General features: G+C 45.8%; 1 protein-coding gene across 1 annotated transcript in view; it reads right to left on the bottom strand.

The window, feature by feature from the left end:
- LOC135220593 (hydroxyacid-oxoacid transhydrogenase, mitochondrial-like) overlaps positions 1–20,396 on the bottom strand; it is a gene marked incomplete in the record, with an annotated part of 222,892 nt that extends 202,496 nt beyond the window's left edge. Inside the window, 2 exon segments of the mRNA XM_064257861.1 lie at positions 6,076–6,163; positions 20,200–20,396. Coding sequence (XP_064113931.1) covers positions 6,076–6,163; positions 20,200–20,252 — 141 coding nt within the window.
- Positions 20,397–21,089: the final 693 nt, after the last annotated feature.

The following is a 21,089-nucleotide window of genomic DNA, read 5'->3' as shown; positions in this document are numbered from 1 at the left end:
TAGTTTGATTCTCAGCTAAGGAGAAAAACAACACTATGTGTCGTTGAAGACGAAGGTGTACAGAAAAAGCAACCTACGTCTTCACAGCTGAACCGAGAGGATTCTCAAGATTCTGAACCTGTGCTACAAAGACTGAGAACGCTAACCGCTATTCATTGCTGTCCGGTGAGGATCGTAGTTGCAATAAAAGCGGAGCGCTTTTCAGTAATGAAGACAGGAAATACTGCCTGAAGAACTGCTTCTCATGGGCTGAACATTTGGAAGTAGAGCTGTCAGGTCGGAGAGAGTAAGGCCGATGTCTTCTGACATATCTGTTAATTCGGGGCGAGCAATGACTAATTGCACACCTACGAATACGAGATATTTTGAAGACAAACTCAGATGTCTGCAAAAATCATTCGCATTATCGCTGTGCGATGCAGCGGAAGACTAGTACAGACTTCTGTTACCGTGCGGTAAACAGAAAGATGAGAGAGTCCAAGAGATATCTCTGTTGAAAATTCTCGCAATGTCGAAGGCGATGAAATCGAGCGTCACAGCAGTAGATGGTCCTTCATTATTGTGAGAATCCCCGTTAATCAGAGACCTAAGTCCATGATTGTTGGGCAGAGATACGGTTCGGTAGTCAATCAAACCAGGGGAGAGAGAGACGTAACGACCGTGCATCTCCGAGACCTAGCTGATACTGAGCTGCTATCAGGCAGTTCAATACGCAGTAGCTCTCGGTGACTCGTCATCCTGAGTTGCCAGGTAATCCATTATTCCACGAAGGAATGCGTTCGGCTAGAACCATCGAGCATAAAGAATACGCTCGAGCAATTATATTTAACCGAAACGGATTCGGTAAATACAAAAGCTGATTTGGTGTTGTCGTGACAATACCAAGTATCTAAAATCGAAACTGATAACTGCTGGGAGGTTGCAGGCAACCCCGAGTTGCAGTTCAATTAAGATACAATTCGTCTCGGTCACAAACCGTAGAGTTAACTACGGTATGCGCCTACCCCCCGGACAATTCAACTGTTAAAAGAATCATGTCGCGAGGGAATATATACGTAGTATATTTGTAGGTTCTGTACCACGACCTCCATCCTAAATTCTTTTCCTCTCGAGGAATGAGAATAAGGATTGGAGATCGACCGCTTTCGTTCTCTAGTCAAGAGAGTGAAGGAGAAGTCTTTCCTAAAGGAAAGCTTCAATGGTGAACAGAATACCGAAGACGATAGTTCAAGCCAAACTGGAAGTTCCCGTCCGCTCTTCTCTATTCCAGGTTAATCGCCTAACTGTGATATACTCTTCTTCAGCAGCAGTCTTCTTCCAAATGCTAGAAATTACAGGAATTCGAGCATAAGCGAGGTTCCCGATTATCGTGTAACAATTATCGGGGATTCTCGCTCACTTTTGGACCGTGGTCTCGCCTAAGTGTTTGGAGATCGTAAAAAACTCGAACACTCTGAGTGCGCTAGAAATTCCGTAGAATTCTAAGCACTCTGCGAAACCCCCCACCGAATTCGTCAAACGATATCGGCTGGTGGTCCTCTCGATTCCCGTAGAAATCGAGAAAGGGGCAGGATCCCTCCTCAACGACCGGGGCTTACGTCAAGTAGGACCCGAAGGTCCCCCCGGTAGCGCAGCCCCTAACGTGGGATCTACAGAGAAATCTCTGTAGGATCCCTCCCCTTTCCCTCGTAGCCGTAAGGAGAGAGGGTAATGGGGGAGGAATTGGATACTGGCTCGCCTTCCCAGCGGAACTAGCAGTTGGAGAAGAAAAGGAGCAGCCATCGCCTTACGGCGATGGCCTCTCAGAGCCTGGGAAAACGTATCGTCAGGAGAAACGTTTTCCCGAGGAGGGTTACGAACTCATACTGTAGGTAAGGGTCTGCCGCCACTGTGAACGTCGTCTGGGTGGGGCTGATCGACACCTGACAGGAGAGAGCCGATACCGTCCTCCGACTCATTCCAGTCCTCGTCGAGGTCGAAACCTCTCAGGAGGACCGAAGGGGTATTCAAATACGGTGTCCGAAGACACGTAGAAACGCCTCTGTCGCAGTAGAGGAGGTGAAGTAGCTTGTTCGACCGGCCAGAACTGAGAGAGCCTTCTTGTCCGGAGACGAGAGACTACCTGGTTCAACACAGTCGGCAAGCTCCGATCGCGGCAGACCCACCGTCGATTTGGGTTCCCTCTCGGGCCCCAAAACGACTCGAGCCGAGACGTGGCTCTGCTGGTGGGAGCGGCGATCCTTCCCCGAGGTCGTTGTGCTGACGAATCAGCGCCATAAACCTAGGCAAAGTTCTCTGGATCTCGGAAGTCACAGCATCTTGCAGAGTGGCCCGTTAAGCCCTTCGAACAAGAGCATATTCCGAGAACCTTTCTCCTAAGAAGGGGGAACAGCGACAGCCCTCTCGGTCTTCTCCATCCACTTGCGCATACGTCCTGGACCGCTCCAAGAACCGTGCCTGGCACGTAGGGCAGTCGTGGTGGGTGGGATCATGAGGGGCGCACCCCTCACGATCACTCCTCAATACCTAGCTCCTCCCGGTGTAACCCGAGGAGGTGAAGGTACGGAGAGGCAGACCTGACGCTCCCTCCTCGCTCGCTGGCAGAACCAGCAGGCTTGGAGGGCTGCAGGCGATCGTCAACCCGCGGTGGCGATCGAGCTGCAGGCCTGGTCGAACCGTCTCGCTGTGGAGAACGGCTGGACTGAGCACAGCGGCCCCGATCTCGAGTGTCAGAAGAGCTGGTGCTGGTTGCCGTACCCGATCGCTCTCTGTGAGAGCGACGGTCAGGCGACCTGCAGGCTCCACTGTCACAGTGAGACCGGTGCTTTGTCCTCACGGCACGTTCACGTCGCTGGTTTCCAGCCGTGGCTGGTCACCGGTCGAACGGGAGGAAACCTCTTCCCTGACAGCCCTTAGCCCGTGGCCGGGTCGTGGACCGTCAAGTTCCCCCGGGTAGCCAGCTGGTCGCCGCGAGAGCGAGAGCTGGTCTGGTGAGAGTCGCTGTGAGCAGCTGTCACCAGTCTTCCGCCCCGTGCCGTGAACCTGACGCTGAGCGAGCTCAGAGGTCTGGTTCCTGGCTGCACGGTCGCTGGTAGGCGACCGTACACTCGGTACCTCCCGCGAACGAGAGGCCGAGACGGACCCTGATGCAGTGGCAGAGCCACTGACACCAGGCGAGGAAGTACCGGTGTTAGCCGATACCCCTCTGGTCCCCGTAGTCTTCTTCCTTGCGGAAGAAGAGACGGGCCCCGCTCCCGAAGGAGCAGGAGGACCAGCGGAAGGAACCCTCCCGTCCCACCGAGGTGAGACGGGTCCCGAGAAGCTCCCGAGGGAGACTTCTTAGGAGGGAGGAGGCAACCTTCTTCTTCCTCGGCTGTGAAGCCTTAGAAGTCGAAGGGGAAGAGGCGGCAGGCGACGACGATGAAGAAGATGAAGACGACGACGACGACACCTTCCTCCTCTTCTTCGTCAGCTTCCTCAGGACAGACGTAAGATCTGCCATCCAGGGCGGAGCCGGGGCTGCTGTAGCCGAAGCCACAGGGCCCGGACGCACCTGTACAGACAGACCATAGTCTGGGGTAGTACCACCACGAACAGGGACGACGTCAGCAGGTATGGGCATCTCAGGAACAGCAGGCCACAGCCAGAACCAGCATCGGTAGGGACAGCCCAGCGCAGCAACGGCAGGGGGACAGCCAGCGCAGCAAAGGCAGCCAGGGACAGCCAGCGCAGCAACTGCATGGACAGTCAGCACAGAATCGGCAGGTACGGCAGGCAGCACCGGAAACACAGGAAGTGGAGCAGCAGCCAGCAACATCCTGGTACCGGCGGCAGGTCCAGGGGCGAGCTCTAGGGCAGCGGAAGTGTGGTCGCGGCAGCGCGGCAACCACGAGCGGCGGCGGCACGCCCCCCTCTCGGTACGGCGAACGGCACTTCACAGCGGCTGTAGGCAAGACTGTTACCTCGTGAGGCGAGTACACCAGGTGAGGAGGGACGTCGTCACCTGGAGCGTGGTCACCACTCCATGGGTGACCGCAGTAGGCCCAGACATAGAACCGCAGCCCCTGGACACTAGCACGCCCTGCAAATGGAAGGACGCCCATACCTCACCAAGGTCCACCCTCGTGGCAGTAGCACCTGCGGAAATAACAGTAGTAGTGATTAGTGGGGGGGCGGGGTAAAAAAAAAAAAAAAAAGTCCCCTCGCGCGGGGGGGGTGAGCCCCACACCGAACGAGTGGAAGACCCCGAATACAATTGTACATCGGGCACCGAGCGCCCTCCCCCGCGCTCGACGGATCGGGCGAGGAGAAGAACGCAGATAACCTCCCCCCCCCCGAAGGGGAAGGGCCATCTGTGGGAGCTGAGCGGGGGGGGGGGGGGGGGGGGTGCTGTCTCGTCCCCACCCCGCACAGCACCCATGTACCCAACAATAATAATAAGAGCCCGAGAGCAATTGTGCCCTCGGCCCGAATGCAAGGGCATAAGGATCAATTCCCTGACTGAGCGGAACTTGAACCAAATAAATATTGATGCAATCAATAATAAAAGGAATAAAATGAAAAAGAATCTTGCATTACGATTCACTTCACAATGAATAAGGGCCGGATCGAGCGCATTGCGCCCTCGGTACCGAGCGCAAGGGTAAAAGGATCCATTCCCGATTATGAACGGAAACCTTGATCCATAATGAATTGATGCAATCAAAATATATATGAAAATGAAAAAGAATACTGCGCTTGCGATTTCACTTCATACAAAATAAAAAGGGGAAGGATCAATTCCCCGGGAAATAGCGGAAACATTGATCCAAGTAAATAATGCAATCTCAATAAAATATGAAAATGAAAAAGAACTGCACTTGCGATTTCACTTCATTCAAATAAAAAGGGGAAAGGATCAATTTCCGGGTAAGATCGGAAACTGATCCAAAATGAGTATTGCTACAATCAAAATAAATATATGAAAATGAAAAAGAATACTGTACTTGCGATTCCACTTCCATACAGAATAAGTTTTCGTGCCGAGCGCATTCGCTCGGCAACGAGCATACAGGTCAAAAAAATATAAATGAAAAGGGCACTTTACTTACGATTTTATCTACACATTTCCAACCAAAATATAAGCTCGGAGCGAGCGCTCTCCCGTCCTCGCACCGAGCATACACAATACGAGGATCATTTCAGGGGAAAATAAATGAATTCCCGCACTTACGCCCTTCAGACCCGGCACTCGGGTAATCGGAGGGGCGTGGAGAAACCAAGATCCTTTAATTCGCAATTGAATTCAATGGAAATAAATATGAAATGATTGTACTTACAATTCAGTTTCACTAGATAAATAGAAAAAGAAAAACACAACCATGCGAAAGCAACGACGATGAAGCGGGCAGAGAGCGACGATACACGTCTACACGCCAGCAGGCCGAAAGCAAAAGTGATTTGTTTACCTCCCAGTCGCGCGCGCGCGCCTGTCGGACAAGCAGTTAACTACCGAACCCCTTGTTCGAAAGCTTACGACCTATCCAGCTGCCGCTAGTACCTTCCTATTGTAAAAGGACCGAAGGTTTGTATGCCGTGTCGGAACAATGAATGAATTCCATGTGCTTACGATACTGATGATGCCGCCTAGTGGCCGAAAAAGCACGCCGCTACATAGATGCATGATGGGATCATGGGAGAGATGCTGACCAATAGGAGAGCAGGATCTTATGGCGGTGACTAGCATCAGGAACCAATGGGAGAGTGGGAGGAAGGTGGGGAGACTACTAAGTTGGCGGCGTGCGAGTTTTAAAATTGTTATCTGTGGTCCAGGCGAATCTCAGGACTTTACAGCAACAACCTTTCGTGTTTTGAACAATTTTCGTATGTAGAGCAAAAAAAATCTTCGTATTTGCTTTCGTATCTCGAGTTTTTCATAAGTTGAGCCTTTCATATGTTGAGGTACCACTGTAATACGATTACCCATGTCACTAATTAACTAAGTGCCTACAGGAATGCCATCAGGTTTTAAAGTATATACTACATCATATTATTTTACTGTTCTTTGACCAATTGTAAAAGCAGAATTTAACCCACCTCAAATGCATAATCAGTAGACTTGGCAGCCTTTGTTGAAGAATGCTTCATTTCGGACCATCCAGAGGAATGTGCTGGACACTGACATCTGCAAAACATTACAGATAAATTAAATATTTATGCAGAATATACTTCAAACACAAAATACATTACAGCAAAACTTTGGGCAATTTCAGAAATGTATCAAGTAAATACTGTACAACTAAAAATTTACGTCCAAAACAAACCATTGCCTCCGGCAACTTTCTATGTGCAACTGCATACCTAAATTTATTAACGGAAGAAAACTAGCTTTATTCCCAGTTAAAAGGGGCCCTTTTCTGTAAGGCTGTCAAAGCATAAGTCACCTGCTTCTATCAGTATGAAGTTCTTCATTGAAGCAACATCAACTATGTAGATCAACATCAATTATGTAGATCAGTGTCATGAGAAAATATCTAACAAAATTATGATATTTTAGAAAATTATTTCCATTGCTGAAGTCTGTCAACATGTAATGTTGCAATATCAAGTGGTTTGAAGTAGAGAAATGGCATATGTAGTTAACTGCAAAATGGGAAGTAACTGTCACGAGTGAAATTACAAAAGTTTTTCAATGTGAAATTCCATTTTCAGTAAACATTTTCTTCCAGGAATTAGACATATAGTAATTACATGTAAATATGTGCTCTATTTACTTGATACAAGTTGTCCTCTACATATATATTCCCCATAGGGGGTAGTGTTGTCAGTGTACCATCTCACTGTGCACTGTAGCACTACCTAAGTTCTTTGCAGTGTCCCTTAAGCCCTAGAGGTGGCCAAACAGTCGATCAGGGCCACTTGTTTGGTAGATCACAATCCTAAATAAACAAACAAAAACACAAGCATGTGTGTGTGTGTATGTGTGTGTGTGAGGCAATTGTACTCGTGTTTTACCATACTTTGGTGCTATTTGAAATGATATTGTTATGATACAATAAAGTTTGTTCATACTTACCTGGCAGATATATATATAGCTGTATTTTCTGAAGTCCGACAGAATTTTAAAAACTTCCGACACACGCAGTGGTCGGCCAGGTGGTTAGTACCCATTCCCGCCGCTGGGAGGCGGGTATCAGGAACCATTCCCATTTTCTATTCATAATTTTTATTTCCACTGTCCCCTGAGGGGAGGTGGGTGGGTACTTGATTATATATATCTGCCAGGTAAGTATGAACAAACTTTATTGTATCATAACAATATCATTTTGTTCATGAAACTTACCTGTCAGTATATATATAGCTGAATCCCACCTTTGGAGGTGGGAAGGGACAGATAGAAGGATTTTTAGGAACAAATGCATGCAGATGATTTACATCTTGGTTCCACCTGTTTAGCATAGCTGGCTTCGTGGTTACTGCCACGTAAGTTTCCTGCTTGTGCTACTAGAGTTTGCCAGCGAGGTAGAGACCTATATAGCTGGTGCACTCAGATCGATCTTGTCAAAGGGTGGGGCGAGACCACGACGTGACTAGACCATATTGACCATACCATGAGGGCTAAGAAAGTAAAAATAAATATATATATATATATATCACCACCTGACCAACCTAGCCAAAGTTAAGGTGTTTTAACTAAGGCTTAAGAGTTAAGAAGTCGCCGTTGTCGGCGACTCATCAACTAAATTAAGAGCTCTTCCTAACCATTTTCTACAGGATAGGATGAGTGGTACTTCTTGCCCCCAAGATTGTGTCTGCAGACACGTATGGCCCTAGCGAGCAGCAGATCTCATATGCCATCTTCACATCTCGCAGGGAGTGTGAAGTGAACACAGAGTTGCTTCGCTAAAAACATGGTACTCAGGATGTTACTGAGTGCCATGCTCTGTTGAAATGCTTCGAGGTCGCGCCCTCACCTCGTTGAGCATTTAGATAAAAAGATTTCAAATCTTTGTGCAAACACAATGAAGGAGCTTTTTGAAAGAACTCCTTAACACTAAAGCCAGGGTGTTCTTCGATATGGGCAAGTCTGGTCTTTTTCGGAACACTGCAGATTGCCCGAATGACTTCGACTTTCTTGAGTTTTATGTAGATAAAACTTGAGAGACCCGACAGGGCACAGGACTCTCTCTGGCTCCTGCCCACTAACTTGTGCCATCCTTGCTTCCAAGCGTTCTGGCCCAAGGACAAAACGGGTTTCCATTCTTAGGCCACAACGGAAGGCTTAGAGAGCACACCGCCTTGTCTTCTCTAAAGCCAAAACTTGTGACGATGGCTTAAAATTTCACTAACCCTCTTTGTCGTATCTAGGGTGGTTAGAAGAAGGCCTTCCTGATCACATGCAAACAGTTAACAGGTAGGAGAGGTTCGAATGCTTTAACATCAAGAACTTCAGACTACGTCTAAGTTCCATATTGAAGCTTCGATCTTGGACATGCACAGTCAGTCCGTCTGTACTAAAGTCAGTGACCGACCAGTTGCCAAGTCAGACGAATCAAGGACAGCAAGGCTGTACCCTGAAGACCATAAGGCACTATTCTTCGCTGAAGAATGAGTGTCTGGACTGCCTGGGCGATTCAATCTAAGTAAACCTTGGGGGTGTATCAACGCAACCCAACGTCGTCAGTGAATCAACTGACTCGAGCTTCTGGTGCCAGGAGAAAGGAGCGAGGAGCAAAAAGGCGATTCAGTCCCGAAGGAAGAAATGCCTGACAGTCCAACCTGGTCTCATGTTACACGATCATCGGGGGTGTATAAACGCAACTGACTTCGTCAACAAGAAACTCAGGGCTACTATATGTCGCCTGATCTCGCACGAGTGTCTGACTCCGAGAAAACAGGTGAGACAAAAAGTAGATGGTGAGCGAGTTTCGAGATTCCACAGAACTCAAAAATCGTGAAGGGCTTTGTTGTTTGACAGACGCAAATCTCTGAGCCCAAAGGCCGTCAACAACATATTTGCATATTCTTTAATAGTTGTGACTGCCAGCTTATCCCATTCTTCAGACGGAAAAGGAAGACGGTAATCTTATTCCTGTCAACCTCTCGATAGTCTGAACGTAGTCAGACTCAGAGCGGAGAGGTTATAGGTACCTTTCGAGTTAGAGTAGACCGACTCTCTCGGAAAAGGTCCTTGGAAAGTGAACTAGGAAATATGTGACTCTGAATCCAGGATTCTGAAGGCCAACATGGGGCGATCAGCGTCATTGTCGCTCCCTGTGACGTCATAAATCCTCTTATTACATTTCCTAAGCGATTGAAAAAGGGGAAAAAGAGACTAAACATCCATCCCCGTTCAATATCATAGGATGGCGTTTAATGGTACCGATCCCAGGATCGAGAATAAGGGAGCAGAGAAGAAGCCGCCTCTTCGTCCTCAACATATCGAAGAGAAGAATGAAAGGGCGTCCCTAGAGTCTACACAAACTCCCAACTTACTTCTAAAGAAAGATTCCACTCGGAAGTGAATATTGCTACCGTCGATCGAGACGATTCGTACGGACTTTTGCAATCCTGTAACGAACCTGTAGAGGATCGTTACATTTTACGCCTGTTGTTATAATAGGCTCTTTCTCGTAAACTCGAACAAGGACCGAGAGAAGATACTTCTTAAGATATGAGAGAGCTGTGGAATATCAGAGTTGATCGGACCATGGTTCCAAAAACTCGTTTCGAGGACTGGAGGGACTACCGAATCGCTTTTACTTCTTTCAGATTAAGATCCAGGACATCTGAAACCCTATCCAGATGTCCGGCACCTTCTTTCTATCACCTCAGGTGATAGACGCACTGAGAGATGTTCAGAATCATTGCTAGATCTTGAATAATATTTCAGTTTCCCGGTAGGAAAAAAAACTGTGGTCTGAATTGCAGTCTATTCGGGGAAACAAACTTCTTCAGGAAGGAAATGGTCCCCAGCAAGCTCATCCATTCCCTCCCCGAGTATGCTTACTTCCCTAAATAAGGCTGCGCTTTGCCTAAGCAGGAGAGCAAATAAAAGTGCAATGTTGCGGTAGACTCGTAGTTCCATACCGTGCGGTAACGAGCACCGAAAGGATTAAGAGCTAACTCTGTTGAACATAGTAAGGCAAAACGAATGCAACGTTTATTCATTCACGTAAGAAATCCCCTCAATCTTAGGCTAAAGTCCGTGATTGTAGGACAGATACTGTTAGTCAGTCAATCCCGCAGGAGAGACGTAACCGTCAGCACAGAGATACGGTTAGTCAGTCAATCCCGCAGGAGAGAGAGACGTAAACTACCGCGCATGACAGCGCACGATCTGTCACTGAATACTGGCTCGGTTGGACTGGAGGACAGACAGCGTGACAGTAGCAGCAAGCAGCTTACGAACTTCGTCTCTTAACTTTATGTCTGGGTTGCCAGCTACCCTATTCTACGAAGAAATAGGCCCGTTATTTTTTGAGCAGAAAGACTCTCAAGCTGGTATATTTAAGCGAAACAGAAAACGCTAAATATATAGATGCGTTTGTGTCGTCAGAACACTACCATACAACGGTAAAAGATAAATCGGAAACTCCTGTTAGGCTGCAGGGAGTAACGATTAAATGTCCTTAAAATAGACAACAGACCTCTCGGTTGCCATCCGAAGAGGTAACTACAGCAAGCGTATATGACTTGAACCAACCAGAAGTAAAATAACGCAAGGCAAAAAATGAAATTATATCACAATAAAGTTTGTTCCATACTTACTGGCAGACATATATATAGCTGAATTCGGAAATACAGCTACTACATATCTGACAAGGCAAGTTTCATGAACAAAACTTAAGAGAATCGAAGCAGTCGAAGCAGTCAGCTCAAGCTTCTTATGTTATTGGACATAAGCGTTCATTGACGTAGTCTACAAGTCTATTTCTTGTACGAGTCTGCGAATGACGAATGAGAGCTCTTCCGAATCTTGTCAATAAGAGCTTATTCGCTTACGCAATATCAAGTTAATGAGATGTTTGTCATGAGAACTAACCCATTTACGGGACAAAGAGATATTTTGTCAAAGAGGGGATACCCACTTACTTGACAAAACGAAAGTATATTGTCAATGGGGGAAAGTCACTGAATTGACAAAACGTAATCCAGGGAGTCGAGCATTTAATTTTTCCGATTCCCGTCTCAAACGAGGAAGGGGCAAGAATCCTGTTAAGAGACTGGGCTTACGGCAAGTAGGACTACGATGTTCAATTCGGCAGCGTAGTCCCGACTAGAAACTAACAAAATCTATCATCTGAAAAACCCTTTCAGATGGGGTAAAAAGAAAAACTTGGAAAATTATCCTGGGAAGAGGAAGAAACTCTCCAACCAGCTTCCTCTCCCGTATCACAACTAATGCCTGCTAAAGCTTAAAATTATTGGCAGTATGGCAAAGGAAGTCCTGTCTTGCGCTTTCCTGAAGAGCGTCTTTTTGATGAGGGCCTTTGCAAGAATCCTACTGAACGTTGCCGAGAGTCCTGACGTGCAGGACATCGAGCCTTACATAACCCGTAACTGCCTTAGCGCAAAGTGCTTTGAACTGCGGTAGGGGGTGGCAACTTAAATTTATTGGCAGAATGGCAAAGGTTGCGGTAGAGCAAACGAGATCTTCCTTAACTCCATCCACCTATGCGAAAAGCAATATTAATTGACAGAGACCTCTTGAATTCACGAAATCCGATGTCTTGCTGGGTTTCGAAAAGAAGAAGTTGTCTGTTCACTTTAAGCTTCCTCCGAAGCACTGCCTACTTCACATTCTTTGCAGGTGAGGTAGAAGGTATCACCGAAGGTAGAGGTAAAAAATTCTTTAGGCCCAAATCTGAAAAAAACAAGAGCTTGAAGAGTTCAACAGAAACGTTCAGCCAGGCGACACCTGGCGTGCGCTGGTGCACGCTCGGCGTCCATGGAGCGCGCTCGGCGTCCACTGGAGCGCGCTCGGCGTCCCACTGGAGCGCGCTCGGCGTCCACTGGAGCGCGCTCGGCGCCACTGGCGCGCACGGAGCGCGCTTGGCGTGCCACTCGCGCGCGCCTGGAGTCCATCCGAGCGTCCCAGGCGTCCGCTCTCAAAAGCTTCCTGCTACTATGACTTCTTTTACGTATTTCTCGGTGGAAAGACGGACACGAGTTCAGGCGACGTTCGCCTTCTTACTTCTCACTGAAACGCATAACGAGAGAGAGAGAGAGGACGTGAAGCGTCCTCTTCTATAAAGCTTCTATTTAGAGGGCGCGAGTCCTTCCGAAAGCTCCAACCCCTGCACGGAGAGGACGCTTCGGAGGACGAGAAGCAACTTTCAGGATTCGTGCACACGCACGCACTTTGGCAGTCTGGGGATTTTCATCAGTAAACTGCCGAAGGCACGCCAGATCGGTGGGGGTTCCTTGTAACCCTCCTTCGGCTTTCGACATGCTCCCTCCCCAGGTCCTGGGAGTCAAGCAGAGGTCCAGGCCTAGAGGCGAAACGAGGCCGATCTGACGCACCCTCCACTACACAAGGGGTATCACTGCACTTCTGCACTTCACTTTTACTCTCTAAAGCAAGCACTTTCGATTCTAAGTTACGAATCGAAATAGTATAAGAGAAAGGGCAATTCCTCTACAGACACTGCTTAGGGCCCGAAGGCAATACTGCAGGGTTAGGAGTAACAATTACAGAAGTAGCACTTCACAGCAATGAAGAAGAGCGAGCACCTCTCGTAGACATATTCATAGCCCGTAGCCATACTACAGGTTAGGCAAAATAAAGTCTACAGGAAGGTTAGCAGGTTCACTACCCTGACTTTTGTTACTGATTAATTGCGTACTTACGAATCATACGTCTTCCTTACGGAATTAGACATGTTACTGATTAATTGAGTACATACGAATCATACGTCTTCCTTACGGAATAGACAAAGTCTCACACTCCTTACATGACAAATCTCAACAAAGAAGGAAGACCCATACCCCTCGTACATACCAAGTGCGGATCTACCGAAGCTTTCGGTAGCCACACCTATCTTTGCAGACAACCCCGTCTGAAACTAGCCTAACTAGATTCGATATTTTAAGCAAAAATGAATCAAATTCAAATCAATTTAAGATAGCGTATGCCTAGCCACAAATCCAAGTAAATAAATCAAAATACAATTAGGATACTTAGCGGCAATGAAGTTTCCAAAATCCTAAGACGGAGGTACTGAAAACAGGTGTTTTCAGCACCGGCGACAGAAAAATTATGAATAGAAAATGGGAATGGTTCCTGATACCCGCCTCCCAGCGGCGGGAATGGGTACTAACCACCTGGCCGACCACTGCGTGTGTCGGAAGTTTTTTTTTTAAAATTCTGTCGGACTTCAAGAAAAAATACAGCTATATATATATCTGACAGGTAAGTTTCATGAACAAAATGTTTTTTCCCACGTAATAATGTGATTATGTAGTATGGTAGATCATAAAAGTATTTCAGTCTTTAGAGTAGATCTCGGAGTCCAAATGTCTGGCCACCCCTGCTTTATCCCCTAGCTGGAACAACTTTCATTCCTAGTAGTACTGTACATACCTAATTTTACATTCTCTTTCTTCTACCTCACTTTCCACCCTTCCCTAACATCTGTATCATACTGCATATGCAAGGTTTTCCTTCTGTTACAACTTTAAAAGCTTTTCACTTTCAACTTTAATTTCAGCACTCAATGACCTCATAGGTCCTAGTGCTTGGCCTCTGGCTTAAATTTTATATTCCATTCCTTTCTACGTGCATACTTTCAAAGATAAGAGAATTGTGTGTTTGTCCCATAGGCCTAGATAGACTTGTGTTGTGTCTGTCCCATAGGCCTATCATATATTATATAGGCCTCTAAACTTTATTGCACTTATTTCAAGAGGGGGTCAAAGAATTTTTAATTATCAACTTTATATACAAAAAATGATATTGTTATTTTACAATAAAGTTTTGTACATACTTACCTGGCAGACATATACTTAGCTTACGTCTCTGACGTCACGACAGAATTTCAAAACTCGCGGCTAACGCGACAGGTAGGTCAGGTGATCTACCTTACCGCCGCTGGGAAGCGGGTGTAAGAACCAACATACCTTTCTTGCCAGATTTTTTCTCTCTTATACCTGTCTCCTGAGGGGAGGCTGGGCGGGTGCCATCAATCGTATATGTGCCAGGTAAGTATGTACAAAACTTTATTGTAAAATAACAATATCATTTTTGTGCATGAACTTTCCTGTCAGACATATACTTAGCTGATTGACACCCTTGGTGGAGGGTACAAGACAGAAAATAACAAAGAAAAGGTAAACAACACCTGTTGTAGGATAAAAATAACCTTGGTTCTTACCTGTTTAGGCTGAAGACTTCATAGATACTGTCTATTAGTCTGCATAGCCATAAGAGCTACAGCGAGGGCGTGACCTACAGCTGAAAAGACTCTTTGGGTCTACTAACGGGACTTGATATCCGCTTACTTAGTAGAATCCAAGTCGGATCATGTCAATGGGGGTTCGCCCTCTTCTATGACAGAACCTGTCCACTACCAACGCAGGAGCTTCAAACCAAATCCGATCACCTAACCAAACTAAAGTTATTAGTATTACGAAACGAAAAAAGATGCCTACCTGCATCATTTTTCATACAACCATATGAACTCAATTAACAAAAACAAGGGAAAAAACTACTAAGGATATGTTCAGCTCCCTGCCCCAGCACCGAATCCGCCGATAACGTACGGGCCTAACGCGAAGCAATCGTCATACGTAATACTGACGTCTTTTAGGTAGTGGTTGGCGAATACTGAATTACATCTCCAGAATGTAGTTTTCATCAGATTCTGAAGAGACATATTCTTCTTAAAGGCCAAGGAAGTGGCAATTGCTCTCACTTCATGAGCCTTGACTTTTAGGAGCTTGAAATGTTCTTCATTACAAGATCTATGTGCTTCTTTCACAACACTTCTAATGAAGAAAGACAGCGCATTTTTCGACAATGTTCTGCTGGGGTCCTTTACAGAGCACCATAGTCTGTCCTCAATGCCCTTAAGGGTTTTCTTCTTCTGAAGGTAGTATTTTAAACTCCTAACAGGGCAAAGAGTTCTTTCAGGTTCTTCCCCTACTAGGGCAGATAAACCACGAACCTCAAAGTTCCTTGGCAGGATTTGAGGGGTTCTCATTTTTTGCTAAAAACGAAGGAAGGAAGGAACAAACCACGGAATCTCCTTTGAAAACCTACCCTTCCTTCTAGGGCATGAATCTCACTAACCCTTTTAGCGGATGCTAAAGCCATGAGAAAGAGAGCTTTCCTCGTAAGATCTTTGAAGGAGGCTAAATGTGGTGGTTCAAACCTAGCGGACCTCAGGAAACGAAGAACCACGTCCAGATTCCAACTTGGAACTTCGTTCGAAGTTTTCTTGGAAGATTCAAAAGATCTTAATAGATCATGAAGATCTTTGTTATTCGAAAGATGACAATTTGTCGAAAATTGCATTTTTCCTAACTATACAAACCTGAGGTCCTTTAACAATAGGAAGGTAACTAGCGGCAGCTGGGACGGTCGTAAGCTTCGAACAAGGGAGGGAGAACGGTAGTTAACTGCTTGTCCGATCGTGCGCGCGCCCGCGCGCCGAGAGGTGAAGAATCACTTTTGCTTTAGGCCCATGCAAAAAGTTGCAGAGTGAGGGTGGCATGAGGTGGGACTATATGTAAAGGACCTCAGGTTTGTATAGTTAGGAAAAATGCAATTTTCGACAAATTGTCATTTGTTCCGATACGTAATACAAACCCTCGGTCCTTTAACAATAGGAAGACTCACTTCTTGGTGGGAGGAATCTGAGTCTTTTTGGTGAACAGACTGGTGTTCGTCCAACCCTGGAGTGCCTCCCTGGTCGTAAGAGCAAGGGAGGGATCCAAACCTCTGTCCGATTGATCGGGGTGTGCACCGCAGGATCAATGGTCAGACCTCTGGGCCAAGTACTAAGAGAGAGGCAAGCGTATCTCTTCGTACCAGCAAGCAAGAACTTGTTCCTGTTTGCAAGAGACAATCATAAAATGATGGGTTTGTCTCAATTTGGCATCCACTTCCTCCCCCTTGTTGGAGGAAGTGGTGGATATTTACTCCTATCCCTACTGAAAGGGATAGGATGGTGCTCTATTGAGTAGCTCACTGCATCTCGTCCTTACCCAGCAGGGTGACGACCGTGTCCCTCTACCCAAAGGTAGAGGGAAGAAAAAGATGGGAAGAGGAGCCAGTCACACTCTCATTCCTCATCCATTCTTACGGTCACACCAGGACTCGATGCTGTTCAGCCTGCGAGGGTCTGGGTTTTAACTACACAACGTGTTGAGCAACCACCACGGTTCCCAAGGAAAAAGATCCAAGGAACTGTGGGCAATATCCTGAAGGTAGAAGGAGGTGCATGCGGTCCGGTTGGACCAGGCGCCTGCCTTCATTACCTGCGCCACGGAGAAGTTCTTGCGGAACGCAAGAGAATGATGAAGAGGCGTCCACACTCATCCTGGGTGTCGAGTTTCTTCAGACAGCTCCGTCGCACCTTCACAGGACAAAGCAGCATAGCCTTCGTATCGGAGGCGGTGACGTCCATTAGGGAGGGTATTGTGAAGGACTCGAACCAATCGTCAGTTACCGAAGGGTTCTGAGTCTTCGCTACGAAGATCGGTACGAAATCGAGCGTCACAAATCCCCATCCCTTTGTGCTTGACTTCTCAAGAGAAGTCATGCAGTTACCTAAGACGAAAAGAAGGGAATAGTCGTATGACCTATCCCTCTTCTCGACTTTGGTTATGTACAGTACTCATACTGACAAGCTATTAAGACGAAGTAATGATTGCTCTGGAACAACCGAACTAAGTCCACAGCATAGTTCGTAACTGACTCGGACGCTCTGACAGCTGCCGACTGACTGGTTCGGAATCAGTAGAGGCAAATTGTCCAAGCATCCGGGTAAGTCACGTGACCTTCGCCCTTTAAAGAGTTATGCTGAGAGACCAAACAAATAAAATATTTGTTAGTCACCGATGCCGGACGGCGCGGCGATGATTCTCTTAATGCATAAGCTCAAAAGGCGAAAGTCAATTGCCTTCAAAAGACCGAGGTCCCTGATGGCAAGAAAATCTCATAGACGTTGAATCTCAGCTTAAGGAGGACAACACTATGTGACGTTGAAGACGAAGGTAGGCAATGAATGCAACCTACGTCTTCCAGCTGAATCGAGAGAAGGAATCTCAAGATTCTAAACCTGTGCTTACAAATGACTGAAAATGCTAACCGCCATTTCATTGCTGTCCGTTGTGCAATGAAAGCGGGGCGTTCTTCAGTAATGAAACACAGGGGAGAGCCGCTTGAAGAACTGCTTCTCATGGGCTGAACGTTTGGAAGTAGAGCTGGCAGGTGTGGGAGTAGGCGATGTCTTTCAATACATCTGCTAATCCGGGGTGAACAATGAACAATTGTACACCTCCGCCGAATACAAGATATTTTGAGGACAAACTCAGATTCCGCGAAAATCATTCGCATTATCGGGATACGATGCAGCAAGAGACTATTACAGAATTCTGTTACCGTGCGGTAAACAGAAAGATGAGAGTCGAATAGATATCTGTTTAAAATTCTCGCAATACCGAAGACGATGAATACTAGCGTTTCTCAGCAGTAGATGGTCATTCAGTATGCGAGAATCCCCGTTAATCAGAGACTTAAGTCCGTGATTGTTGGGCAAAGATACGGTTGTGATTCAAATCAAAGCAGGTGAGAAAGACATAAACAACCGTCTATCTCAAAGCGGCAGCTGATACTGAAATGCCTCGGGCAATTCAATACGCAGTAGCTGTCGCTGACTCGTCATCCTGAGTTGCCAAGTAATCCTTTCCACGAAGGAATGCGTTCGGCTAGAACCACCGAGCATAAAAAGATATGCTCGAGCAATTATATTTAAGCGAAACGAATTTCGATAAATATAAAAGCATGGGGAGTGTAGACCAGCGGGGGGAAGCAGCATAAGCGGCCGTGAAGGTTGTAGTGGAGACCACTCCAAGGTCACCGCCCCAGACCTCGCTAGACTCTGCAGCAGATCGTGGATGCTAGGCACGCCCTGCAGCCGCAGTGGTCCATACCTGTCCAAGGTCGTCTCCCACGGCTGTAGCACCTGCGGTAGCACAGACAGATTAGTAAGAGGGGTTCCCTCACGCACGGGGTGGGGAGACATGCCCCCACCCCAACCCCGAACGGAAGGAAGACCCCAAAAACAAAATACGAGGAAGCTGAGCGGGGGGGCAGGAAAGAAGACGAAGAATCGGATACCAAGGGAGTCGCGGGAGAGCTTTCCGACGACTTCCTGGCAGACCTTCGCTTCCCCTACCCCCGCACAGCAGTGAAAAGTAATATGAAAATGAAACAGAATACTGCACTTGCGATTCACTTCATAGAACTTAAAGAGGGAAAAATCAATTCCCGGTAAGAGCGGAAACTTGATCCATAATAATATGATGCTATCATAAATATATATGAAAATGAACAATACTGCACTTGCTATTTTCACTTTCACAGCAATAAATCGTAAGGATTAATTCCCGGGTAAGAGGCGGAAATTGATCCAAAATTAAATTTGATGCAATTAATAAATGAAAATGAAAAGAAAACTGCATTGCGAATCCACTTTCATTGCATTCTATTCATACAAAATAAGAGGCTCTTGCCGAGCGCAATCAAGCTCTCGGCAACGAACGCACAGGGCAAAAATATAATGAAAAAGAGTACTTACATCTTTCAATTACACACTTTCGCCCAAAATACATGACTCGGCGCGAGTGCGCCCGCCCTCGGCACCGAGACATAATTCAAGGGTTCAATTCATGAAAAGAGCGGAAATCGCCGTCTCTACGGCGATAGCTCCATGTTGATTCATAATTAAGTAATGAAAATGAAAACAGTGTACTTACAGTTTCATTTTCAAGGATTCAAACCAAACCATTAGTAGAAAACACAATATAAACAAAGCATACGACGATGAAGCGGGCAGAGAGCGATGACGAACACGTCCTTCACACCCGCGGCCGAAAGCAAAAGTGATTCTTCACCTCTCGGGCGCGCGCACGATCGGACAAGCAGTTAACTACCGTTCTCCCCTTGTTCGAAGCTTACGACCGTCCCAGCTGCCGCTAGTTACCTTCCTATTGTTAAAGGACGACGGGTTGTATTACGTATCGGAACAAACGTGATACTATATGAATAATTAAAAGGGAACAGAAAATAAGTGTATGTATGGAGAAACATGATATATGAATAAATAAAAGGGAACGGAAAATAAGACTCATACATCTGAGTTCAGGAGACGTCACCTGAAGGCAAGAATGTAATTGCTCCTTACTTTTCCTGCTTGTGCTGAGGAGTAGGTACTTCAACATGGATGGCAGCAGTTTATAGCCTAGCCTATTCCTATTAACATATAAGGGCTGGTTCATATACCTATGTGGAGGAATTACAGCACTGTAACAGTATTAGGTATCACCATAAACTCAAGGTAAGGTAAATTAAGGTATGATAGGTGAAGCAGCCATGGCTAGGTGAGGCTCAGCATGGGCCTACTACTAGGTTCGGAAAGGTTAGGTGACTATGGATCACTAGGTATATACCTAGGTAGTATACTACCTATAGTTTGCTAGAAAACTTAAAAGTGCTCTAGGTCAAGGATAGGTTGGGGGTCCTGGGGGCCACTGTTAAGGTAGGGCAGGGTACCCCTAAAATTGTAGTCTCCTTCCTTATTGTTACAGATAGACTAAGACACATGAACCACAAATATTTCAGTGGGTTGTCTCGTTAATCGTTATTCAGCATGGTAAGCATTTTAAACCATTCTTTTTGGTGGAGTTCACTTTGGATTTTGGAATGCTGGACAACTTTTATTGTGCCTTCTTTTTTTTATTTGGGATCATAGTTTAAGAGCTGTAGGATCTGTCCGCGGATACTATGTAAACTACCCAATTACGATAAAATGCATAAAATAAAAAAAATGTAAACGTCATAAAAAAACTACGGCGTTGCTGACGAGGAATGTCGACTGCCCTAAAGTTGCTGGTACCTAGTATTTGCTTAGCACCAGGATTGTTTACTTTTATGCCTACCTATGAAAATGGCTAGTATAAGAAAACTGCTAAAGCATTCATCAAATATCTTACGTTGCCGAAGAAATAGTCTTCAGAAGTTGATATGCTCTGTTTCTGCCACCCATCTTGTGACGGAGAACTATGGTTCCTCAAGCTGACAATCACAGAAATGGGCACTACTCAGCAGCCACTTGTTAGAATCAAAGTTCAGTTGGGTCATCTTAACGGGGTTGGGAGATGCGTGAGCATGGCTGGTACACTGATACGTTCGCTCACAGGTGTAAACTGTAAACGTTCGGTGATCGGTGCCTAATGACATTAATTCCATATACAAATTTACTGTTATACCTTCATAATGCACACTCTTACGCGAAAACCCATTCAATTTAAACTATCAGTAAATCAGTTTATCCAATTTTACCCATAAACTATGTCATAGTATAACACAGTGATACTCTGCTGCCGTGCATGTACCTTAAGAACGCACCTAAGAAGTTGGCAACAGAAATAAGTGATTCATAAATAAACAAGATATTCTCTGAATATTTTGACTGCGGAATTCAATCAAGGTTGTTGAAAGATCACTATAATAATGAAAAAATGCTTGAAATTGAGTGGATAAATAAAACTAGCGAGAAAGAAACAAAATACATGTGATGTAACACAAATAGATGCCTGTTATGCAATACAAAAATAGATGCCTGTTAGGCAATTATAAGTGCCACAACAAATTATTTACCTAATGTATTCTGCATTTCATGACACACACACACACACACACATACACACACACACACACACACACACACACACACACACACACAACATATATATATATACATATATATATACATTATATATATGTATATATATATATATATATATATATATATATATATATATATATATATATATATATATATATATACATACACACACACACACACACACACACACACATA

This window comes from Macrobrachium nipponense, chromosome 2 (genome assembly GCF_015104395.2).
Source record: "Macrobrachium nipponense isolate FS-2020 chromosome 2, ASM1510439v2, whole genome shotgun sequence".
In the NCBI taxonomy this organism is placed as follows: domain Eukaryota; kingdom Metazoa; phylum Arthropoda; class Malacostraca; order Decapoda; family Palaemonidae; genus Macrobrachium; species Macrobrachium nipponense.
This window is presented reverse-complemented; position numbering and strand designations above follow the sequence as displayed.